The following is a 27403-nucleotide window of genomic DNA, read 5'->3' on the forward strand; positions in this document are numbered from 1 at the left end:
GATATTTTCGCCTAAAAATGTATTAGCGCTTAATGAAATTCTATCAAACAATATTAGAGAATTTTTCTTCATAAAATTCTTCTTTCGCGACTGTTTGTTGAACAAATACTGTAGCGTTTCATAGTTGGGTGCGCGTGCGCAACTAGCCAAGCACGTTCCGCCCTTTGTTAGAGTTTCAATTTTATTTTTTTACAACTAAATGGCTTTGACTTATTGTGTCAACGGCTATTGTTAATTTTTGATTGGTCGGTCTTCGTTCTCGCACCGCCGTCTTTATTGTGTAAACTATTTTTTAGGGCTCCGTAACCAAAAGGTAAAAACCATAACCTATTGCTGGGACTTCACCGTCTGTCTGTCACCTCGCTGTATCTCATGCACCGTGTTAAACAGTTGAACTTTTCCCTTTCTTCTGCTGCTTCTATAACAATCAATAACTAGAATAAAATAAACATTCAATTATGCAACTATACAACAAAACTTTTTTGTTGCTCGATATTGACAGCAACAAGTGACAACAACAAGTCCGACGCTTAAAATTTCACAGAATATGTATTTATAAATTAACTTTAAAGCTGTCGAAGGTACGGATTGTACGGAACACTTACCTCGTGAGTCCAACTCGCACTTCTATTAGATTATTTTTGTTATTCCTCTTTTTGTTAAGTCTAGGGCGGCGCCTTTACTACTCAGTTACACAACGTTTTCGTATCGGCATGATCTTATTTGTTATGAGATCCGCATTCTAGTTGTGATGAGTATCGATACTTTCATTGTGTTTTTATAAACATTGTTATGTTTTGTCAGTTTTGTGTACTTTATAACGTTTGTATGGTATCAGAATCGTGATCTTGTAGTTTTTTTCTTAGTTTTAGATGTAATAGTAAGTGAAACTGGAAGCGTTAGAAAATGCTGTGTTCATATTTGCACGACGTGTTTTACAAGACACGTAGCCGGTTAAATAAGCCAATTTTTTAAACCGTTGCTGTCTCACTACTGGGCAAGGGTCTCCTCCCGTAATAGGGAGGGATTAATGGGGGGCCTTGCCTTTTCACCGCGCTGACAAAATACAATTTGGAGACTTACGCTCACTAGAAATGTATTAAACAAAATTTAGGCATGCAAGGTACCTCCTTAGATAGGTACTAGCAGGCTTCTTGGATAGGTATCTAGCTGTGGACGTCTTTTAGCTAATATGATGATCATGATCATCATAATATCATTTATTTTGTGATACAGGTATCTACCCAAACATACTTATTACCTTACACTACATGGCGTTTCGGCTTAGAAAACACTAGCCGCGGTCTCAAACTGAACCAGCAATAGATGACGATCACCTTAATTTAGTCGTAAAAGTTCTACATATGTGTTGTATTTGTTCTCAGGTATTGCAACGCGACGTGGAATGTCACGGACGGATCGTGAGCTCGGTGGTGCGACTGTGCGACGGCGATGACGCGGTGCGTGCGCTAGAACGACGCTGGCATCTGCTCTACCTCAGGGCTATCGAGTGGCAGTGCCATCTAGAAGCCTGTCTCGCTAGGATTGATAATCAGGTGAGATATACATACATACAAAGGTACAAAGATAAAGTGACGACTGAACACCATTTTCAGTGGTTAGGCTAAGGTAAAGAATGCCGTTAGGCTTGATTCCTCAAAAAAATATAATAATGGATATGGTTCATTGCCTTTAAAATACTTTCTGTCATTCAGGCCCACCGGGTACATGTGCACTTTGCAACTAAAGCTTAAGGTGGTATAAAATTTCTAAATTAATATGGGTATTCTAAATTGAAGCATATTTTGAAACAGCTTAACAGCAAACTTAAAAGCACATGGAAATGATATTACGGATTCAAAAACCAGTTAAAATAGCGTGCAGCTAACTTAACAAAAACTGGATATAAAACATACTTGTACCTGACACAGTTAACCAAATAATTGCAAGAACTACACACGCCAAAATAATTGTTAAAAATAACAAATAATAGCTTTAAAAACCTGAATTTTAGAAGCTTTACAGTTTGTGTTTCTAGTACGATTCGAATTGACACACGTGACCACTTAACCGCGAAATGGTACTAGTGGCAAAGTCCCCTCGAAACGACTAGTGTACACTGTACAAATTTTGCGAAGCTTCTCATGAACACAATAGACTAATCAACCACCCGTGGCTTTGTTTACAAACACTGTAGACCCCAAGTGGTGTGCAAAATTGATTCATCCCTTCACGATTCACACAATTGAGTGTAATAGAGGGTTAGATAGTGAGCTTGCTATTTTTAAGTAAGTAGTTATTTTGAAAGGCATGGGAATAAGTTGTGGTATATCTCGCGTATTTTGATTTTATTTTACTACTTATATTTCTTTGTTTTGCTATGATGTTGTTTATAAGTCTCATCCTGTGTTGTATACCCCGATCGCCGTTGTTTTATACCACATTTGGCTCTGGTCTTTCACGAGCATGGGTATAGGTTTAAGATTTAAACGAGCTAGTTTAAAATATTAATCTCCGGTTTCTAGGTACATTAAGCAGTAGTTTATCTATTCCGGACCGGAGGTAAATAGACTATAATAACTTAAATATAAAGACAGAAACTTTAAGAACTAATTTCAAGAAATGTATATTTCATCGCGACAAAATTATTCCATAAATGTTAAGATGAAATTGAAATATTATTTTATTGAATTCGGTGCCATTTGGTGATAGTAGTATTAGCTATTGGATCGACACAAGTACTAATTTATTTTGACAACAATATTACATAATAGAATAAAAAACAGTTATATCATTTCTAGGTCTTAGATTACATTCTAATACGTTTTTACATTTCCAATATAATTCCATTTATTTTTTACACGTACAAAACGACAAAGCTATTAAATATTTCTGTGCTTTGTTCAATACAGACTTTCTAGTACGCCTATTTTGATTTCTAAGACATCTATTTTTAACAAAGAAATAAGACCTGATATTTTCGAATTCAATTGCATGTAACTCTAACAGACATACATACATAAAATCACGCCTTCTTAACATACAAATAGACAGAGACCAGAGATTCTAACTTTACTACCAAAGGAAACTATTAAAAACAAAAAACAAACAATCATTTTTGTACTTAGTCAAAAGTAGCGATATTTTTTTCAAAAAATGTTAAGTTCTTTTTGTTGTCCTTGCGCCACGCGTAGGGTTAAGCCACGTGCTCCATTCAATAGATTCAATTATTTAAATTGTTAAGATTTGTGGCCACTTCTGACCTTAGACTAAGGGCTAGTTTAATTTTAGGGTTAATACACGCCGGTTATAAATAACCGAGGGATCTTATAATGATTTTTATTGCTCGTAAATTATGTTTAAATGGTTTAAAAAATATAGTTTGAATGAAGGTCGTAAATATTGGAAGGGTTCACGTTTTATTTGAATACGAAGCGTGTGAGATTTTATAGACAACTCCTTCTATATTACAATGAATTCTATAGATGGAATTTTTGGATACAGAGATGTGGAATCCCAAAAATGTCTGGTCAAATGTATATTTTATTTTTAGTAGTGTTAGATTTAATTATAACGAGACTTTTTAAGATCTCGAGACTTCTAAGTAGAAGTAAAAAAGTATATCTAGATTATTCTAAGAGGTTAAATATAAATATAATAAAAAAAGGCCGGCCGCTATTTAATTAAATAATCTTCTACTAAGCGTGTATTTGGAATTCGTTTCTGCGTAATCAATTAAGTTCAATTTAGTTTATATCCTAATCACCAGTCTAAGACGCAAAAGGACTTCTTTCCTAACATCCATATTATGTCTTCCTAATATCACCTTCACAAATTCCAGGGTGGTGTATCAGCAGAAGCAGTGAGCGATAGTGACGACGAGCCGGTGCTGAAGCAGCCGAGACTGAGCAGGAAGGGTTCTCCGAGGAGACAACGGACCCCGGTCAATGCGAGGAGGCGAGAGAGCTCGTTAGATAGCAGGCAGTCTGCTTCTGAGGTGAGAAGAGAATATAAAATATACTGCAAATATTTATACATAAAAAATAATAACCCATGGTATAAATCATTCATTCAAAACCTCGGGCTAGTAGGGAGTCAGGGTGTAATTCTAATAAGTAATGTCGTTCGGAGAAAACATCATCAGAAATAAATACCCGGTACTGCCCGGTAGGTAGAAAAATGTCCTCTATTTCTCATTCTGGGAGATACCAATGTACCAAATTTATCCGAGAAAGTAGTGTTCTTGTTTTTTTTGTTTTTTGTAAAGACATTGTTAGTTACTAGACCGTGTGACACAAAACATACCTATAGCCACATGAGACCGTCGTCAAATATAATATTTGTAATAATATACAATCATAAGTTATCATTATTATTTAGAAATTAAATCAAATATCCGATTGCTTGCAGGAGGAGGAATATGTGTTAACATACCAGTGGCGCGGATTCGGGTCGGACTGTGAGTCGGAGTTGGAACGCGCACGCAACATGGCGGACGAGAGACGCGTGCCCGGCGCGGGCGATGACGTCACGCACAGGAACACTGATCAGACCGTACCTGTACATGATGATCAGATTGACGGTACGTTAACAAACGTATTTTACGAATCATAACTTATTTTTAACCACTTTCTCTTTTTTTTCTCTTTTTGTTTGATCCTCTTACACGGGAATCGCGTGATCGACCTTTTTCTCATTTGCTTGATGCTTGATGTTTAGGCACAAACAATACACAGTTTCCGTCCATGGGTAGTGTATCTTACTTAAAAAAATCCACGAACTACACGTTAATTCTTGTGTAAAATTTTAAACCTACTGAACTACCTGAACTAGTTAACATAACTGGTGTGTCTTGTCTATATTATGTTGGTTGAAAAACCTGTAACACATGATACTTATCTTGATAAAAATCTGAAACAATAACTTCCAGCCGGATGTAGGTTATATTTCATAAATTCATGCGAACTGAATGTTAGTGAAATCAAGTAAAACAAGATTTTTACAGAATGAGTTTTACTTTTCATTTCTACGGGCTATTATTGAACGTATAGAACTATGTAGTCGTCTGTTAATGCCTTAGTAAACTAGTTCAAATTCCAATAATAAAACCGTTGAACTGTAATTACCATAAACACAATAAGATCACACATCATCATGCGAACACGACCATGAATGAACGAGAAACTACTTTCATTTTCACGAAGGAAAATCGACTCTCCACTTATTTGAATTTAAAAACAATGGCATATTTGCATCTATAGAAATGTCGCAAACAAACAAACAATAACACTACGTCACGTCCTCACAAACAATCTTGTTTACAGGCCTCGAAGTCCACAGTATTGCGATTGAAGAAAAGGTAAAGACACCACCGACAGTGATTAAGAGAAAAAAGCCGGTGGACACTTCAAAATTCAACCAAACGGATAGAAAATCGAAACATTTAGCCACGTTCTACTTCAGGCACCACGACACAGACTCTGATAGACAAATGATCGAAACAGAGAAGTCACAAGAAGAATCTTCAGAAGAAGAATGGACATACGTGGGTGGTGCTAAAATTGGTAATGAAGACTCCACTGATATAATGACGTCATCTGTCGAAATCCAATGTGAACTGCCTATAGATGAAAAGAAAGATGAAGAAAAGAAACCACCGTCTCCTAAGCCTAAATTTGAATCCTCCACACCAGATTTACTCAAAGTAGAAAGTACAAGATGTAAGGATATCGAACGACTGGTCAATCAAGCTGAGGAATTGGTACAGAAACAAGCACTAGCGAAGAAAAAGGGACCAAGGAATTTCAAGCCTTTGGCTTTTGAAGACGATAGTAAGAATGCCAGTCGGAATAAAATGTCGAGGATCAAGGAATGGCTGAATCAGAGCACGGAAGACAAAAATGATACGAATCAGGTGGGCTTTTTTATTTTTATTCGCTGATTTTCTCTTTACCGTTTTAAAGATATATAATTAGTAAGCCTCCTAACTTGACGTCTAACCCTTGTTCAGCAGTGGAACAGTAATGGGCTTAAAAAAAAGACTAATATAATTGAAAGGCACCACTTAAATTTTCTCCCAAACGAAAACTAAACAATAGTTCATTGATTTTTTTTTTTTTGTAAAGATATGCCAAAAATTCAGTGATTCAGAAATTTGACAATATGATATTTTATTGTCCTTTTTTGCTTTAGGGCACGGAAAGCTACGACGCCTCAGGCGAATACACAACGGAAAGCGAAGTAGACACATCTTTGACATCCGAAGAACGAAACCTGCACTCATCTATGGACATGAGCACGTCTACCTGTACCGTAACTCCCACACACCACGCCAAGGTAAATTGACCTCTATTGTCTAACAATAAAGTGCAATTCCATGTTCGCTTTTTGTTTGTGCTAATTTGGAACTGTAAATAACTTGGTCACTTAATTTGTATTAAGGATGATTAAGTTTTTAACACTCATTTACTGTATGTCAAATAGTCTTCAGTACCTACTTGTAACTTATGTTAATGGTACATAGATCACGAATGGGATTAGAAAATAAATTTTTAGAATCTTTTATCTTAAGCACTTTTAAACTAGAACTTTTAGTTCAGAATATTGCAGTGAGGCTACAAATAAAATGCAAATAATTTTGTCATAATCTTCACATAAAAATAACACTTTCTCATGAAAGCACCATAACATTGTACATAACAATCGGTTAAGGCCTATAACCCCACTCAGGTCCAACTGCGGAAGAAGCGGGGTGGCAACAGCGCGAGACCATGGTCGGTCTCTTGTCTCTCGCAGCTGAGCGGCGCACACGCATCACTCGTCGCCACGCCCACCGCCGGAGACGTAGCCGCTATGTCTCACAATATGTCCATCTCGGAATCTGCTCTCAACACACTCGCATCACCTCAAAGAGTCACTCCAGCTAACTCAAACTCGAAATTAAGGGGCAGTTCTACTACTGTACAGGTTTGTGATTGTGACTGTCATTGCTTTTTTATATAGATTTTTATCACACGGCTTCTTTTGTAACTAACTGAAATATCATTTTACAATACGAAATCAGTCACAGCGTGAGGAATTTGTATATTACCATACCAAAAATTGCATTTGCAATATTAGAAGAAATTCTTATGACATCAAATTTCTAGAGGGTAAAATTTTATAATAATGAAAACTTTGCTTCTGGTTCCGAACTTAGCCCATATCACCAAGGTATTTTGATAAAACAAAACTATTAGATAGTATTAAACTACAGTCTTACTCAGACAATGAACTAACAGTAAACATTAAAATGAAGCCAATATCTGTAATATTCTTCTATTCTCTATCTTATCCTCTTCATCATCCAGGGTCACGTCTCCAGCACGAACACGATGACAGAAGCATGTACCTCGTGCGTAGAAGCGAACGACAAACAATGCTGGCTGAGACGCAAGCGACTGAAACTACGACGCAACAATACAGTGGCTAGGAGGGAGAGGCTGGTGAAGTCACAGTCTTTCTGCGGACGGCTGAGCCCTGAGATAGAAGATAAGCATGAGAGGAGCGCCGCGAGTGATCCTGCTACTAGCAGGAAGAGCAGGTATGTTATTATAAACTTCTCTCTGAAACTTCTTTGAAGGATTAATATTCCCTTTTAACCGATCACAGTATATCTACTATCTTTTTGTCTTTTTTCTGGAGAAGATATCAAGCTATGTTTAAGGTTTGTTTCCTATGGAAATGTCCTAGTACTTAGCATCGTAGTACTTGATACAAAACGTACTCTCGCCATGTTGGTTTCCCTAAGTGATCGTACAACCCCTAATTTAACAAAATTTCTTCGCAGGTTCGACACCACATCCACATCAGGCAACGATAGTGACGAGGAGCTGATCAAACAGCAACTGGCCACTATCGCCCACCTGCGCAAGAGCATCGAGAAGACCCACATATCCACCAGGGAACCCGACAGTGCCATTCCAGAACAAAACGAGCCTGAAACTGTTGCTCCAAGCTTCAAGCTGGGCCCTGCAGGAGGACCTGTCAGACCCCGACTAGCCCGAAGCTTAGAACGAGAGAGAAACTTCATAGCTCTTAGTTTAGGGGACCCTAGTAGACTGTGGGACTTGTCGATCGATAAAGATTCGGACATCGATAAGAGTGTGACTGCTGGCACAGAAGAGCATAGCTCGTTTTCTGAGCAGGCGTGGGATTTCTATCAGGTGAGATTCTTGGTAAAATAGTACCATAAATGAAATGTAACTTGCTTGGAAATAATTTCATTATATATTATTATTTGCAGCCTCATTAATAACAAAATATCTTTGTCTACAGGAAAAATACAACTCTGAACCGTACTCGGAAGCTCCTGACTCTGACGCGGCACGACGCTTACTAGAATTCGGCGACGACTACCGCGCCTTCCTCGACTCACAATCCGACTGTTGCTCCAGTCTATCGGCGCAGCCGGAGAACGACCAGAGCCCGAGCGGCACTCGCCGCCGCCGCCCTCCCTCCGACGTGTCACGCGAAAGAAGCCTGCCGCGCTACAAACGCCCCACCAGAAATTCGCCCATTGAAACGCCATCCCGCAAACCCAAAAAATCTATGTCGAGCGCCGAACGCAAAAAGTCTCTCCTCGACAGCCTAGAGAGATCCCGAAACAACACGAGCATCGAGAGTAGCGACGGCGTCCGTCGTCGCAAACCGTCCGAGAGCGAGCGCAAGAACAGCAAACGATCGCCCGAATTCGATCTGCTCAACGTCCAGGCCCTGAGCCGCAGACGACACAGCTCGAACCTCACCAGCGACGAGGTGAACAGCTCGCTCGAGTACACGGAGGTCAACAACCGGCCCGACATCCTGGATTCGCTGGGCCGGAGGCGCCGCGGCGACAAGGACGGCGAGAGCGAGCTGCAGAAGGTGGTCGCGGCCGAGCTGCGGCGGCGCTCCACGGAGAGCGGCGACTCGGCGGAGTCGGCGGGGTCGCCGGCCAAGGCGCGGCGCTGGCGCGCGGCGGGCGGGCGCGGCGCGTCGTCGGACGAGGAGGCGGGCGAGGCGCGCGCGCTGCTGCGGCGCTCCAGCGCGGCGCTGGCGGCGGCCGAGGCGGCGCTGGCCCGCCACGACGCGTCGCCGGACCTGCTGCGCGCGTTCGACTACGTAAGGACATTCGATACAGATTTAAGTAGTAGCTACGCGAGCGACGACGACGTGTCGTGCGTCACGCGCCGCCCCGCGTGCTTGCGCGCGCGGCTGTGCCTCGCCGTCGCCGCCTTCTCCGTCCTAGTTATAGTATACGTTCACCTCCAATGACGTTCGGCTTGGGCTTGTGTGATATTTATTCTTATTTATGTAAGTATACGCATTAAGTTCGCTGCGATCGTCAGATTACGCGTCCGGAACGTGAGCGTGCCCGTCTACACGCATTGACCGACGAACACATTTCTTATAGTAGGTATAGTGAATGTCGCGTTTGTTTAGTTGTCGATACTGAGGGTATTTTGTCTGCGTCGTTACGATGCATGTTAAATACGTGTAAGTGAGCCGTGTATAGGTAGAGTGAACCGCAACGATCTCTGATGAACATTCCAGTATAGAGTAATATAGTGTGAATAGTTGTAATATAAACGTTTATGTACAAAGTGCAAGCATTTATAGTGTTTTGTCTATAAATGCGAGTAATACATAAAAGTCTGACTATCGCAGTATACACATAAACAAAAATACTAACTTATTAATTTATTTCATCAATTATTGTGACAGTTTCACAATATATTTAACTTTTCTTTTTACTTAAATAATTGTATAATTCACATGAAATTCTATTAAATATAATTTCAATGATATTGAATACGTACGTGAAACTTTCATGATTTATATCACAACTTATGTTTCTTTTTTTTCATTTAAATGTTTTTTTTCTTTCTACTAACATTTATTATCGTTTGTTGTGTGATTGTGATGTGTAGTTTTTTACTAACTGCCTGATTTTATTTTCTTTTTTTAAATCATCCTCATCTGATTGGTGGTGATAACATGGTGCTAGGTCAAAATTTTAGATAAAGGCATTACTTTTTAATTATCCGTTCATTTAGTCTTTAAGTTAGGTGCTGAGGTACTGAAAGCTTCGGTTGGGAATCATTTATCTGTGGCATAACAACTGACATACTTGAAATGTCAAATTGACAGATGTCACATTTGACGTTTTCGAGACAGTTCAGAAATAGGGTGCATTAATTTCTAATCGCTCAAAATATTTACTTCTATTTATTATAAAGAGTACCTCGTTATTAAATAACGTAATAATCTTGTCAGTGAGTGATATAATTTTACGTGGTAGTAGTAAATACTTTGTCACTTTCTTCTAAATATTTTGGTTGTAATCTTGTATTAGTATTATTTTACAGTTCACATAATATTAATCTTTCTTGTAATATGTGATTTGACTGAACTCCGATACGTCTCACAGTGTAGTGTACATGTATTAATATTATGTTGAATAGGGATAGGTTGTTAATTGATCTTATTTTTTTTTACAAAATGTTAAAGAACCAAGTGATCTTTGTATAAATGGTTTGAAAAATAAATGCAAAATTTAAAAAATAAATATGGAGTTTCAGTCAATTAACACCCTACTCTCAATGCAAACCTTGTAGCTAAAACAATCTCAAAGTAAGTCAGACAGCAGTGTTGCAAATTCGAAATTCTTTTTCCTACCGTTGCAATGGGCCTTTTCTGCTTTTCTAATATATGTTTGGCGTTTAGTACTTGAAAGCTTGGGCATTGATCGCATTCCACTGACTAAGATGAAACAAAAAACTGCTGAATACAGAATGTTGCATGTGATAAGCATAATTGTTAAAATAATACCGAGTTATGCACAATGTAAAATAACAAGTGTTAGTAAAGCATCTGAAGGAGGCATGACGTGAGTTAGTAATAACAGCTATTTAAATAACGTCGTTGTAATATCTATAACGTTATTATTGGTATTATTTTTACATAGCAGCTATTTTTCTGTTTGCCAACGTTGTGTTTTTCGTTGCACAGACGGAGATTGTGACTCGATGCCGGGAAAATATCAACTTATTAGACGCGGCCTTGGTTGGCGGCGCGCTTTCTTCGACATTGCAACGTGACGTCAAAGGTTAGTAAACTTTACACATTATGAGTAACGAAAGAATAAAAATATTGAGAAAGAGATCATTGTATTGTGGAGTTAGTTACTTTAAAGTTATTGTAAAAGCTAATAATATGCAATTTTATACAAACAACGTCATACACTTGATTGCCGGTCCATTGACTGTCCACACATACCCTCTGACAGGTACAAACCGCAAAAGAAAATCTTCATTGTACAAAAAAACACGACAGGACAATGCAATTGCATTATGAACACAATTGTGAGCATGAATATCTTGTTTCATGCAAAATACGACGGTTGGTGGTCGTGAACCGCGGTTACTCATGTTTCGACCGGTTTCCGAACGAACCTCCCGCGATTATTGTCCAATCTCAGTCGCGATCAAGGCTGCGCGCCATATTTGGATTTTCAGACGTTCGCCTTTGCCTTCTTTTTGTTTATTTTTTAATTTCTTGTTAAGCACAGACTTTAAATTATACAGCCAGCGGATTTTCTCGTTCTCGAATGCTTGTTTTACAAAATCGTTTTGTAAGCGAATCGATGTTGCATAAGGACAATCGTTTTAAACTTTCACGATAATTTATTGGCCATAATATTTACAGACTTATTACGTGGGGCATGACCCCTTTTAATTATATTTTAAACCCGTCATTAACCTGTACAATAAATTACTAAACTCAGCTTGAAAGTACAACTTATTCGCTTATTTTGTGAGTTGGTAATTCTTTCTAATTATGTGCAATTTTGTTGGTAGTGCTCGCTCACTTAATCATTGCGCAATATTGCGCATAACTACTAATTTCAGTTGTAAAGCACGAAGATGTTTTTTTCTTTTCGTTCTTTTTGTTTTATAAGAATTAATTCTAATTTGAAAACGAATGTAAATTCATTCTAATGCAATTTTACGTTCTCATTAACATCTTTTGCAGTTAGTCTTTATATAAAGTAGGAAAATCCCTTTTTTACGGCAGATATTAGATATATTATTTACTTATATACCACTATCCAGTCATTTAAATGCGCATTGATCAAAGTTCGCTAATTATACACAAGATCAAAAGTAGTACGACCATATCGACATTTAAATCGGGATATCTTGATATGAGCTATTTATTTTACGTTTGATGTTATATTATTTCTGTAGTCCTGCACAGATACACTCGTGTGAGCTACTCTTCCTAATAGACAGTGATTAAGTTAGGGTTGACACGAAACTAAACCATTTTTTATTTACAGTCTTCAAAGATACGAATGCTTATTACCAAAATATATTGTAATGGCGAAAATATTAGTGTTTTAGTTATGAACGTAACACTGAGACATATCAACTATATTTCAAACAATTTTATTATTAGAAAAAGCAATAAAAATGTACACCTTTTACAAGGAACAAAAACGATCGTTAACTAAATACACGTTAAAAATCAATAACTTTTATTCCGTCACCTTCAATTCAATATTTATTTTACCTTGAAAAACCCACATAGTATATAAATCGATAGACATAACTCACACTTGACTACGGGTCATTACCATGAAGTTATATTTAAACGCATACCTAAAGCACAAAGCTTCAGTGACTCACATTGTATGAAACTAACTCTCACACATCATTTCTAAAAGAACATTAGTATGGAACTTAAGACTTAACTTTCTCACTTGAAAATTTACTTGAAGTTTACTACTTTCGCAAGGCACGTTAGTCTTTGATGTTTCTGCAAATAGTTTCGTTATGTTGTGTTATGCAGTGTCTAAAATTGCACATGTCTGAATTGTGTGCGAGAATTTTAACGCGGTAAAATAGTTTCTAATATATTTAGTGAAGAAATAAAATTAGTATTTGTTAGATGATAGTTTCGAACCGACATACAATCTTGTTAAAAAAATATTTTAACACTTAGAAATTAAACAGCACCTGATAGAAACAGAAAAAAAAATGTTCCTAAAGTATTTTGAATTTTATTTATTGAATTTTGATTCTCATTTTCTAGCCATTTCCATAATGTGCAATAAGTTTATCACATTAACGAGTGAAATCATGACGCAAATCCTTTAAAATCCATTCTTTTCCTTCGTTGTCGTCGTAAATATGGCAGTAGCAGCCCTATCTGAATCCCGGAAACGGCGACACGCAGCACGATCACACGCCCATTCGTTCGTCTCCATCTATTTCTGCCAACGAAAGCGTAACGGTCTCGCCAACTCCGAAACTGTGGACACCACACTTTTTTGCACCTTAAGCTTGCTACACATGTATTCGGTTCGGATATTATTCGACTTAAAAAGAACCGAATGTGTGTAGATTAATGTTCGAGAATTCGAGAATAAAATGCCACTCGGCATCGCCTTTTCGCTTAAATGTTTAAAGCGAATAGTAACGATCAAGCCCAAGAGAACTACCCTATCGGTACAAGCCGAACAAGTGTTGATAAGGACCTTCGAGCCTATTTGATGTTCGATAGAAATTGCCGAACCGAATGTGTGTAACCAGCCTCATACTCTTCAAAGATGAATTTTGTATCAACTAATTGGTTATTTCGCGTAATTAAGGCTTACGTAGCTTAGGCTTAGTACAATCACTTTAGAAATAATACTTGAGTGATTATGACTGAAATTATATGTTTTATTCAGTAATTTAGTTTTAATGGACTTACTATTACCTACGTTACAGTAGAATTTAGCTCACCTAAAATTTACCACTCGACAATCGAATTAGGCAGGAACTACAAATACCTTTCTTTAGTTTAAAAAGTAGTTGATATAAGTTCAACAGTCATAAACGCATAGAATTGAATTAAAATATGTATCGTAGTCTAGTTTTATAACAATCGTATTGCGTTCACAATAAAGCCGACAGCCAAATATAAAATAACAATAGATCGAAAACGAACACTATGGAATCGTACAACACATATGGAAAAGTAAATTCTTCATCCAACTTGAATGAACCTAATCAACTTTAAATTTTATTTTCCTCGTAGTTTAAGGTAACTAAAATTAAAACAGAAGGAGCCCTCAAAATAAAACACTTAAGACACGAAAAAAATCTTTTTACTGACTCTCAAGCACTTAGAAACCCCATTTTAAAAGATAAATGTGTTAAAGTAAACATTTTACATAAGCACAAGTATTATCTAAAAATATACTACGAACGAGTTACCCCTCGAAGTTTTGTCTTCTTTTCATACGTAAGTCTCAAAATAAATATTATTTTTGTAACATTCGTGCGATAATATACCTTAAAACAACACACTGACGGTCATAATCGCAAACGATGTTTTAACCTAAAATTCTACATTTAGTATGTATGCAAAATGATTGTCTTGTACACAAAGAACACTAGATACTGCATACAGTTTAAATAAATAGAATTACATGTACTTACATGATATTACTCATAATATACTTTTCGTTGTATTTATTTATGACGAAATAAAAAAATATGAAAGGCAAACTGAAGGATATTAACAAAATGCTTAGGAAGTCAAAAAAGCAATATCCTTTGTGATATTGCAATAACCTTGCAATTTAGAACGATAAAAAGCCTTTGTCGTTATTGTCCAAACGACAATATTTGACTGCATTTTAGATTGTAATCTAATAAAAAAAATGTGTAGGATGAATGACTCATATCCTAAATTATTGTATGTTTTTTACATCGATAGAAGCTAAGTAACCCGTTCAAAAACTACTGCATGCTCAAATAATATTAAATTATATTTCCTAGTATATTCTCCCGTTATTCATCGAAAAAAAAAACGCTTTTGAAAAATTAGAGAATCTGTCAAAATTGCTATTCGAAAATCGGGTCTAATTTAACATTTTTGAAAGAAATACTTATGAGCGTTATAGCATAAAAATAAACGAACTAGGTGCGAATCAGATAATGATAACTGTCAACATAGATTTTTGGATTCATGTGTTTTTTTATTACCTAAGACTAAATGCTATGTAAACATAGCATCATGCTAAAATGACATCATATACTTGTCAAAAAGTTTCATAAATAACCATTCAATTGATGCATTGGTAAAACATTACACGAGTTAGTTTAAGTTCGTATTTTAAACGGTTAAGTCGTTTGGGAACGTTAAAAATGGTGACTAAAGTGATAGTTTTCGTTCAGGAGTTGAAAAAACATTGTGGGCATCGTAAAAGTAAGTTCTTTTTAGCAATATTTATAATGAACAGATGTACGTACATTATTGAAGATATTTTTAGCTTAAATATAGGTGTTAATCGATAGAAAAAATAAACCTTAACCCATTACTGTTTTCTTACGGAATGAAAGAGGGGCTTGGCTTTTAGTCCGCCATGCTGCTTAGTGTGGGCTGGGGACTTTGCATACACCAACAACCACTCAAACGTCGAAAGTCCTACATTAATGTTTTCTCCATTACAACAAACGAATATTATTTCCAAAAGATAATATAACTTCGAAAAGTCATTAGTGAGTCCGAACAATTCGAAACCCCAATGACTAGAGTGGGAGGCGATTGTGGTGAATTATTTGACCATTAGTCTATCACCGCTCAAAATCAATAATGCAGTAATTATTTTAATATTCAGTTCACTAGTTGGTTTAATGATTCGTAAACATTGTCCTCGTGGCTCTGATCTTTGAGTTATCAGAGCGTGACAGAATCATTTAACACTTTGAAGTGCTGCGGTTACTACACGTGGAAATCTTAAATGGAATTTTTCTTACATAATTTCTAATCATTTCTGTCAATTGAAAGGTTTTTTCATTGAAATATTAACTTTACAGAATGCTAGTTAGTTTTGCTTAGAATGAAGTGTTACCTAAATTACTTAAAAATATGTATTTTTTATTCAAAATCATTTTTGCGATGTAGTTTCCTGTCACGTGTTAAAGTCATATTTTATTCTTGCAATTAATTATAATTACTAATCCCACTGCACTCGCAGTGTTAATATAATTATTCTGACGTCACAAGGTTAGCAAAACATTGCGTAATACAAAATGGCGGATAATGCATTCTTTGGCAATGGAGCCAACTATTGTCAGTCTAGTTATAATATTTGCACTGTTAACGTCAAACGAAGCAAGGACATAGGCGTGGGCTGGTTTTACAAGAAATAATGGTATCTGGTTCAGATAACGAGAAGCTAATTGCTTTTGACATTTGTGTTATCGTTCTGAAATGCTTAAAGAATTAGAAAGGATTTTTACTGATAAAAATATGACATTATTGAGTAAGAATTTGCATTTTTTTGTAAAAACATGGTCTAAGCTATTAGTCAGTAACTACGATTTAAATTGCTTAAAATAACATAGGTACTTCAGTATTAAATCACTCAAAAGTCAAAACTTAAATGGTTACGTTTAGCATTTAGCATTTAAATACAAGAATTTCAACGTACCAAAAAGTTGGAAAACAACTAAACAATATAATTACTAGACTAATTGCTTGCAGACTGGTCGTAATGTAGGACTAAACAAGGGATAATCATTAGGAATGCAGTACACCGTGGTACGAAGAAGGCAGGCTAATTGCTATGATGGACACATAGTAAAACACCGCTACAACCGGACCTTTTCAGACAAATGGATGGGACGATTAGTTAGCGTTTTTCTATAATTTTACACTTATAAATATTATCTGTTTTTACTTCCATATTTCTTCTATTAAATACACATTTTATTTAGTACATAATGATTTATTAAATCCAGAATAAGATGATTTTTAAAAAGTGAGTCTATGTCCCACCTTTTCCATTTTCTTTAGATCTCATGACGTATACGCGTAACGATTTATTTCCCTCATTATGTCACTGTACGTTTACTTTCTAATGCTAATTACAAAGCAAATGTATGTTACATACAAATGCGCACATGAAAAACATTTCGCAGCTCGTTTCGCAAACACTGTGAGACAATCTAGCTATTGTCTCTTTTGTCACTTAATTTATCATTACTTCTTTATCCCAGGATACTAAAGGCACAATACTTTAATTAAAAAACTTTAAAACCTAAGTAGAACACATCCTTTACAACCGGATCGCAAAATGACATCACCTTTGTGTACTAACACAATGGATTAATCTTCATAATTCTTTTAATTTTATAGAAACGCTTATGTGTAGTATAGAACCAAGGTGATATCACTCGATAAATATACATGGATAAGCAAGCGCTGCAACGCTTTATCGATGTTAATAGAGTTGGTTATTTGTCGCTTGAAGCGGTTGGAAGGTATTTTAGTCTCGAAGGTGGAGTACACAGTAACAGCTGGTGTCCGTCGGCGACGCACGTCGACGCCGCTGTCCGCTGCACCGCGACCAATCGCGATCCGTGTTTACATTCGGAACCGATCCAAAGTTTCATAACAGTGACAATTTCCACCAACTTTTCCTTACTTGTATTTTTCGAACGTAAAATTTTATTATGTGTATTTTAACTCCCTATTGATTAGTGAAACTGGATGCGCACGAGTGGTTAACTTTCGCTTCTGTCTGTGTTATGGTTGCAACTGTGCCCTAATTTAATGTAGAACAATTGCACAAGTACCGAAAATTATAGGTTTACGTACAAACGTTTATTGCGTAGAATCATTCGGGAACGGCCTTGGCTATCTAGATGTTTACAATGTGCCAGCTGTGGCTACAGCTCAGAAATTGTTTCCTGCTTACTATGTATCTAGTCAAAAATAAGTCTAATACAATACTTTGTAGATGTACTGTTTAATTATTCATTCAACGTTCTAACTGCATCGATAGCCGAAACTTCTGACAATAAATTTTAATTATCCATTCGATACAATATACCAAGTTCTATGAATCCTTTTGTCAACATTCGTTTTATTGATTTATTTGACGACTGTAGCCTTTCTCAAGTCATTAAGTTAAATATTTAAATACTCCTTTCCCGTCGGTAACGGCCACCTTCGCCGTCATTTTAAGGTCAGGGTTTTTTTTAATACTTTGTTCGGAAATCATTCTTATTGAAATAAGCTGTAATTATAAGTCAGAAAACGTTTTTGCTCAGACATCTTAGCTAACGTCTCAATGCTAAAAACAAGTTTGCATTTTCCGAGCGCGCTATTCATATTGAGATTAGACGCTGTGGATGGATACAATTATGGATTATTGTTTGACCTTCATTGGATAACGATATCTTACTTATCGTAAGTTATTATCGTTGAAGTAAATATTTCTGAGTATTTCTTTATAAATGCGTTCGTTTATAAAATCTAAATTGTGTGTTTGCTTATAATGTCATTAACCTTACGACATCAGAAGTGCAAATAACGACCTAACTTCTTGCAAGCAAGCAATTTAATGTCACAGTAAAATACATAAATTCTGTTTTAAAATGCTGACTATAATTTCACACATTTTCATATAAAATGTCGAACGTTTACGTGTATCCGGCAACTTTAGAATTAGATAATCACTTTCACTGTTTTACTCAATGACAAAACTTGTTTTTCAACAAGACATGCTTTACGGTAGGGGACAAAAGTTCCGATTTTATTGTTCCCTTCGCCGATATATAATCAGTAAAAGCCATTATGTGGTTGATGGAGGCCTTTGTGGCTGCTAATAGTGTCTAATGATTTGTGATTGATGAAAAAGGAAAATTACTGAAGCGTGGAAAGTGTAGTGTAAGTATCGATCGCAACTTTACTCGTGTTGTGGGATCTATTGACCATTTTTCGGGACATACAACAACCATTTTTTGTACAGCTTTTTTTTTGTATTCTTAAGCTATGTTTTCTATGGGTTAGCCAAAATACAGGCCTAGTTTGATAAACGGTCTCAGTATCTTTAGCCGAAATAGATACTGCTTATGCGTCCATAGCTATGTGAATGTATTTTTCCTTTGTATCAAACAAACCTTTTCTTTTGTATTTTCACAGGCAAAGTTTATTTCTCTTTATTCTTTATTTATGTCTTTTTTTATTACATTCTATACTAAGAATTGCATCTCAGTTGTCGAATGCCGTAAATCAGGAACTGTTTACACCCGATCATTTCCTGTTGATATCACAACTGATCAGATTGCACGGTAGTTACGTAGTTTACTAACTTAATATGATCAATCGCAAGCGTATTACGCGTTGTACACCTTTTAATGTAAAAATACGAAAGTATATAGACATTTTTAAGCACTTTAAACCTTATTCCTCTCAAATTTAAGTGCTAAATGTAAAAACGACGAAAGTGTTTTAATATTGTTTAACACTTAAGTCCTTTTTCCTGTGATACCATGCTAGCCTAAGTGCTGTCCGAAAATGTAAAGAAATATCGTGAATAAATGATACCAAATGTATCAAATGGCGTTCAAAAGCTGTTATGTCTAACCCTTTTCATGATACAGCAATTGGTCTCCAAGCCATTTTGGTACAACACGTAGTTAGATATTATGCTTACTGGATATAGCAATGGAGTCGAATGCTTTAGACTGATCCGATAGACTTTTTGCTCTAGCTGTTGTTAAATACCATGTTTTATATCCACGATTCACAACTGTCTCTGTGGCATGGTCATTAGTGTATCCGACTACTGATCTTGGGCTCGATTCTTGGATCGGGCAAAGTAGGTAATATTAGTAATTACTAATCTATATTTTTTTTTTCAATGGTAGCCCGGTGTTTGGTAACGTGCCCGGTAAAATGGCTATAGATTCGCCCACTAAGATTGTCAAGGCGAAACATTGGTACTTATATTTCATACACCTCTACCTTCGGGTATAACCAGCATGGTAATTATGTATCTATGTTAGATTCGCGACTATGATTGACTTTCTTCAACCTTTTAGTCCTCCATTTACTTTTCTAATGGCATCTATAATGCCTTTGTTTATTACATTTAATGGTCCCGCTGAACAACCAATAACATCAACTCAATAAGTACCTATAAAGAAACTAAATTGATTTTTAATATGACAGCGAGCTTCAATCATGTTAACACGTTCAAATTACTTCAATAACAGCTCCATTCTGAGTTATAATGTTAGTAATTTTTTGTACAGTCATTGTAAAGAAATTGTGTAAGAGATTTCTCTGACTGTTGCCTTACAAGATTAATATTTGAAGTTGCTATAGTCTATTAAGTTAGAAGAGAGCCTTGACTGCAAGGTTTGCGGCTGGCGGAGGTATACGAAATTAAGAATTTAGAACAACAGTGCCCGGAGGATAATTTAGGCGACGGTGACCTGCTTAATACAGCCACTTTATTTTAGAAATACATGGAATTGTTAATTACCATCTAGATAATAATTCGTGTTTACCAAGGCTCTCTATTAAATTAAAATATGTCAATAGAAGTCCTATAATAATATCTTTACGTAACACTTTGCAAATGCTTAGGGCGTTATACCAGCCTATTTTTGGGCCCAGTTTTGACTGACTGGACTCAGTTTTCACCACTCCTGTTGTATTTTGTTTCAAACTTTTGATGTCACTTTATCTAACGAATAGTTTATCTGGCACTTATTCATGATCTGTGTAACTGACCCTAAGCAAGTAAAAGTTTCGAAATATACAGTGAAGAGTAATCGCTAAAAGGTTTAGGAATGTAAATGGAGTTGTAAGTGCAAATGACAGAGATAAGAATGTTTGTGCAGACACTGCTGTGTATGCAGAAGCTTATACAAACAAACTTAAGATTAATCGAGATTCCGTAGTTTAACTTTTCATTATCTTATTTCTTGTTAAATGTTGAGACAATGATACCTCATAATCAGGTAGTCAAGGCTTTTGCAGCAAAAACTTAAAATTAGCTGCATTAACTACCTCGTGAAGTAACTTTGCATAAGTAAAAAATAAGCAAACAATACATGCAATCAATCTCTATATGCAAACATTTTGAACAAAGACGTTTCAAAGGTCGCCTTGCAGGCAAACTTATGCACAAAGATTTTGCAAAAACCAGTATTTTAGCTAAAATAAAGTTGTAACTTCACTGCAGGCGTTGACTTTCTAGGTACAGTTATTCGATCTTTATTTACCTACCATGATGCAAAGTCGTTTAAATAAATTATCAGCTAGAAAACCAGTTAAAAGCGTAAAAAGCCTAAGATAGAATTATTGCAACGTAGTTAATTATAGTATCACGGGTCCCAGACTCGTGCCTTGCGTGATACCTGATAAATACATGTTGCTAATGTTTTGTAAGACAAAGGTTTATTTGTAATTAATCATATATTTGTAATTATATACAGTATAGTATTATGGCAATATGCTCGCCCCCCTATTACATGGGATTAACATAGTTATTGACGAAACACGGGTATATTTCATACGTTTCTGCCTATACCTCTTGGTATAACAGGCGTTATTTTATGTATGTATGTATGTAAACTTATATGTTTGTGATTTACGCCCAATAATGTAATAGTTATGTATTATCTTGTTATCCTTGAGACTGGCTATTTAGAAGGTCATGAGTTGCTTTATACGTGATCTCATGAGATAAGAGACACTCCTTAAGCAGCGGCGTCCATTTATGGTGCCCTACAGTTCACTAATTATGTCAATGTTGATCTACTACATGTCACGATCGATTACCTTGTAACAATTGGGCCCAATTATGTCGTTAGCATTCGCTACAAGAACTCATAAATTGTAATTAAATGTTAGAACTTTTTCGAATCAATTGAGATTTAAATATATGCTATCTTTAATTTGTGCTTGCTAACTTTAAATAGACCTCATTTATTCTGTTAAACTCGCAATACGTACGTATCTAAAATCAGTTTTTCAAAAACTGGATTCCGTTAAACGTGATCGAAAACAACTTTAAGTATAGGTTTTAAGTTCCGAGCTTGGACCAGTCTGATTTTTCTGTAATTGCTACTTGAAAAATCTCGTTTCAAGTTTGCTCTTAAATTTTAAAGTTCAATGTCTTAAGGAATTGCTTTAATGTCGAGCTTTGATGTATACTTGTATTTTATTACACGATTACGAACGCCTTTCCGCACGCCTTGTTAAATTTATAATATTAACCGCGTTATCGAAGACTCCGTTACTTTTAATGGTCTAGTCTTTATTGATCCTACTTTTTTCTGTGTCATCCATAATCTGATTACTAAGCTTGTCGAATCAATATCCAATTTATTACCGTGATTTTTATCTCATACAAAATTACGACTTTTTTAAAGCTTAGTTTTGGATGCTTCTATTAAAAAAACGAAATCAATCTCCATATTTAAAAAAGTCATATGAGATACAGTCGCTGGAATCCATGTCGTGTTAGGAAAGTAGCTTCAAGACTCGTTCCATCATATGTGACAAGTATACGACGGTTTCACTTCCACACACCGCAACTGGTAATCAATGTGACAACCATGATCGTTCTGGCGGCAACGTGAAAATTTAAAATCCTGATATATTTTTTATCTGTGGATATAGAACGTTCCTTTTAAATTTTCGCGCTACATTTCGCTTTTTCTTTTCTTTGTCTTACATTAATTTTGAATTGGAAAAGTTTAGTATTGTGACATTAGTTTTCTATGATAATAATTACTTTATCTATATTTGCTAATAGTAAAATACGAGCGATAGATTATTTTATAGATGAATTTATTGCTCAAATATTCTGTAATATGATTAGCAGTTGATAAGATTGTTAGATATTATCTATGATGACATAACCGTAATTTTTTTCAATACTAGATTTGTAATCACTAAGTATTGTTTCTTGAAACGCTTTAATTCTACATAAAAAATGTTTTGCATTCGAGTTGTCAGTTAATTTAAACGCGAACGCCTATTTCCTTTTTCACAAATTATACCAATTTAATTGTAGTTGTTTTTAATTACCACAGATACGCGACCCACATTCTATTGTTGCTCACAGATTATCCGTCAATTATTGAACTAACGGTCTCCGACGGACATTCTAGTTCGTCTCATGTACCGCTACTTTGAATTCTCTGATCTATTACTTTGCTACATGTTATGGTGTGTTCACACAGGACTGGGTTGTGTTTTCATGAAAATTCACTCTCTCTGTTAACTGTGTTTTTTCTGTGTGAACATAGGTTTACCTTGTTCGTGTTATGTTCTTAATTAGTTATTGTTTGATTGACGGATTGTGTTCGCTTCTCAGTACATGCTCCAATTACGATGCGACGTTTATGTCGCGTGTTCTCGAAGACTATTTAAGATACCTATGTTTTTTTCAACTAGTTCATATAATTTCTTGTTGTTGAAGATTTCGAACATAGAATAAATAGCAATGAAGTATTTGATATTACGTAATGCAACAAACAATATATAATCTTTATTTGAACATCACAGTTTGTATAAGATTTTGACCGTCTCGGAAACCGTATAAAACTGGTATTTGACCACAACCACAGAAACGTTGACTTCGAAGCGAAAGTCGTTAATGACGTAACAAAACTGAAACTCATGTGCATCCGTCCGCAATATCTCTTAAAATAACTGTTATTATTTCATTATGCCTTCTCGAATTGATAATAATCAGGGTTATTGATCGTGACGCCATATTGCATCATTGTTTTAAGAGATATTAGATCGGACATCTCTATTTTGGTAGGGTGAAAGACCTAGTTGTTGGCACTGATTCTTGTTGTGTATCAAAATACTTGTACCGCTTCCGTACTGAAAATAATATCAAATGTTTTTACACATTTTTAGGTACCTTAATTTCCCTTTACTACTTAAAATATACGTGCAGTAGCACACATAATTATCATTTCATAAACTGCTGCTTATTTCTGCCGGTTTATTTCGTTCATAAACAAAACTTCGTGCTCAATATTACCTAATTTTAACGCGATATGATAAACATTTGCTTGCAGCTATTATAAAACACGTTTTAATAATTACCCATTAGTAACGGTAAGGCTATAAAACAGACTATCTAATTTGAGATGAACTTGTCTAGCGATTATCCATTCTTAGCCAGCGATAAATTATAATTAACTTCGTGATGTTAAGTACACTATTCATATCTGAACTCAAGATAATATAAATATCGAATTAACCTCGAAAACAGTTGCTTGCATCATTTCGAACTCTATTTTTTAGACAAACTTAGCTGTTTTTACAAACATATCATTGTTAAAAATAGCCAACAGAAATATAAAATATAACAAAACTAAGCAGTGAAGTAAATACAAAGTAAATAGATAATTGCGCCGAACAATATTTTTCGAATAAAATTACCATACAAAATAACAACTGTAAAATACAACTCGAATTGCCGACAACTAGTTTATTCACCCTATAATATAATTCTAGTGCTTGACTTAAGTCTATTATCTATGATCTTAGTGCTGTGAAAGTGATGGATTGACACTAGTGATTAATACCAGTTCATTATAATCAGTGATACCACAATGAATGTATCTGTCACTCCAACCGCTACTAACAATGAGGAAATCGGTAAGTTATAAAACGATTTGTTTTAAATTATGTTTTAATGAAAGGCAGCCATTTATGTAATTTTTTTTTTCTTAAAAATATTTTTTGTTTTGTTTTTTATTCGCTTTTTTCTGCAACATGAAGTCATGTTTTAGATTTTGGTCTAAATTCAAAAAGTAGCGAAATTTCTTTTTAATTGTGTGTCTACTAAATTCAGACCATGTGGTATAGTTTCGACTTGAACTGTGTGTATTAGGCGATAATTCATGTTATGATGAACATAGAACAGACTGTGTAATAACAAGTTTAATGTTCTAAATAATATTGAAAAGGTAATTAGTTTGTTGATGCCCTACATAACAAAATCGATTACGACATCCATTGCATAAACATGCCCAATTAGTTTCAATTTAATAGTAATCGATTAAAATGTCCAATCGTTTCCAATTTGTAACTGGTTTGCCCTGTCAAATAATTGAAAAACATTCATCAATTTCTTTTTTCAAATGCTATAAATCTTTTTATTTTTATGAATCTGCCCAGGTATAAAAAACAACGCAGAAAGCAATAATTTTATGGCTAAATGTACCGTATGCCTTTGCCTTTTGGCAAAAAAAATACAGTTTGAATGAAGTCATTCTTTTCATGGTAGTGAATAATGGTGATTTAAAATTTAAAATTCGCATTTTAGTAACGAAAATGAATACAAAAGTTTGTTAGTTTAAGTACTTAAATATTTAAATGTGTGACTATTTTAGTACTTACATTAGATAAGGATTGTTAGTTGCTAATTCATTTAGCTAAATTACGAAACATTGCTGTTTCGGTGAACATTTGGTCTTGATAATAACCAGAAATTTTGCTTCTGGATTGTATTAGACACCTAACTTTCATCAAGATCACAAGAAATCTTATATCCGACGTAGATATTTATACGAAACACGATTTCAATCTCCACAACTAATTGAAACCCTTTCAAAGATCACAGGCTGGTAGCCGTACACTTGTTTTAAATCAAGAGTATCTTAAAATAACTAAAGGCAAGGTACTCACTCGTGTACTTGACCCGACAAAAGACCCGTTTGCCTACACACCGCCTACACTTGTCAACAGTGTTGGCGATTTTCTCTAAGTACAATCATAAACAAATACATGTAGTGTCATGTTTTCAACCTTACTTTTAGGACGGACTACTGTTTTTTAACTTCAAAGGAATTGTACAAACACTTTACGTGCTTAGTAAGCGCCAAGTTACTTTATGTTTTTGAACATAGGCGTCTTAGATACGTTAGATACGTTAGATACGTTTAGATTAGATACGTTTCTATCACTTGCACATAGTAATGGATTACTAAGATCCTTATGTCTTTCTACCTTTCTTGTACTCAATATTAAGTTTGATAAAGCGACAGTATATTTTGACATTCTTGGTCGTGACTGTACTAAAAATAATGTTCGCATCTTATACCTTTGTGCATCTTCTCGCCCACTACGTAATTGTACAAAGCTGATGAAAACTGTGGGAATATGAAAGTGCCTAACAAACATTATTAAACATCTTGTTAGGAATACAGAAAGGTTTATGAACGTTTTCAGTGCCATTGTCTGATAATTATGGCGAAGTAAATAGGTACTTAATTATACGAACGTCGGATGATTCACCCTTGTTAAGCAACAACATAAATTATGGACTTAGAAAGTAGATTATTAGCTAAAATAGAAATATGAAGACGCGTTACATAAGTCCTGACTTGTAGGTTTGCATTATCATGACTCAGTATATTTTCATAACGTCTTTCACCAACTTTTTCTTTGCAACAAAAGGAGACTCGTTCTAAAATTGGTGCATCGTCAAAATCGTCAGTAGGTCACATTTTAAAATAAGTCGTTTGTCGACAATATGGCTCATGTTGCAACTGCATCCATTGCGCAACTGCTGGCAAAAACTGGCAGTCGTTATGCCAATAAAAGTGGCAAGGACAAAGCCTATTGGCACCGCCATACAATTGCCTTTAAACACGTCGAAACGAACACGTAATTTATAATAATCACAAAGTAAATTGATTTCTGTTTGTGATAAGAATGAACAAAAGGTTTCGTTTTCACTTTCGTTATCAAGCCGTAAACCTTTAATTTGATGTTACGTAACAAACTTACATAGCGAGTGCAATATCAATATTGTTTTCCATTCATTCTGCATCTTACGTGACGTATTATACAATTATAAATGATTTGATTCGGGATAAGTTCCGGCACGATTATTTTAGGTTACGAACGTTTTTAATATGGTGTTGACGTTCACAAATTGGTATGTTAATGCGTTGGCGTGATTGAATGATGCCAAACATTTGTACTGTGCGTTAATAAGGCGCTTTCTGATTTGGAAAGGGATCCGCTAATGGGAGAGATCTAACCGCATTGTTTCTATAACGGCTACATCATTACATTGTCATAATATTGTTATTATTATGTGTATGCTATAATAAAAGCCTGTTTCACGTTCGAAGGTTTTTTCCGACAACAGTAGTAAGATTGTAATCAAGTTTTTGGTTATTTACGATGTTCTGTTTCACAAAATTGCTCGTCTAACCATAAATCTTTATACTGTTATAAAACCTGCTATTTCAATTAACGTAACTGTAGCGAATATTATTCTAAAGCCTATTTAAAGATGTTTCTTTTGCAAGATATATTTCACTTGCAACTTGCGCTCAATAGGCGAGAACTATTGAATAGTAAATGAAAATTCGAGGCCAGCGTCGCCATTTTTATATATTGCTATTGCCGTTACTTCAATACATCTTGTTTATTCTTTTATCGGTGCACAAGGCCGTTTTAGTTTTTATTCCGTTCATTTAGTCTCGGTCAAGTCATGATAACCTCTCATATCGAATTAACTTCGGCTCGCTTCATTCAT

General features: G+C 35.4%; 1 protein-coding gene across 3 annotated transcripts in view; it reads left to right on the forward strand.

The window, feature by feature from the left end:
- The window catches only part of klar (klarsicht), a 345461-nt gene that overhangs the window by 304913 nt on the left and 13145 nt on the right, over positions 1–27403 (forward strand). For 2 of the 3 annotated variants that reach the window (XM_076128607.1, XM_076128608.1), the window contains 10 exons: positions 1386–1556; positions 3842–3997; positions 4411–4582; positions 5325–5914; positions 6193–6336; positions 6730–6966; positions 7350–7582; positions 7829–8204; positions 8317–9141; positions 11032–11128. In XM_076128607.1, the coding sequence (XP_075984722.1) occupies positions 1386–1556; positions 3842–3997; positions 4411–4582; positions 5325–5914; positions 6193–6336; positions 6730–6966; positions 7350–7582; positions 7829–8204; positions 8317–9141; positions 11032–11128 (3001 nt within the window). The remainder of the gene's footprint in view (positions 1–1385; positions 1557–3841; positions 3998–4410; positions 4583–5324; positions 5915–6192; positions 6337–6729; positions 6967–7349; positions 7583–7828; positions 8205–8316; positions 9142–11031; positions 11129–27403) is intronic. The other variant, XM_076128609.1, reaches the window with a different exon arrangement.

The sequence above is a fragment of the Anticarsia gemmatalis genome, chromosome 21 (assembly GCF_050436995.1).
Source record: "Anticarsia gemmatalis isolate Benzon Research Colony breed Stoneville strain chromosome 21, ilAntGemm2 primary, whole genome shotgun sequence".
In the NCBI taxonomy this organism is placed as follows: Eukaryota; Metazoa; Arthropoda; class Insecta; order Lepidoptera; family Erebidae; genus Anticarsia; species Anticarsia gemmatalis.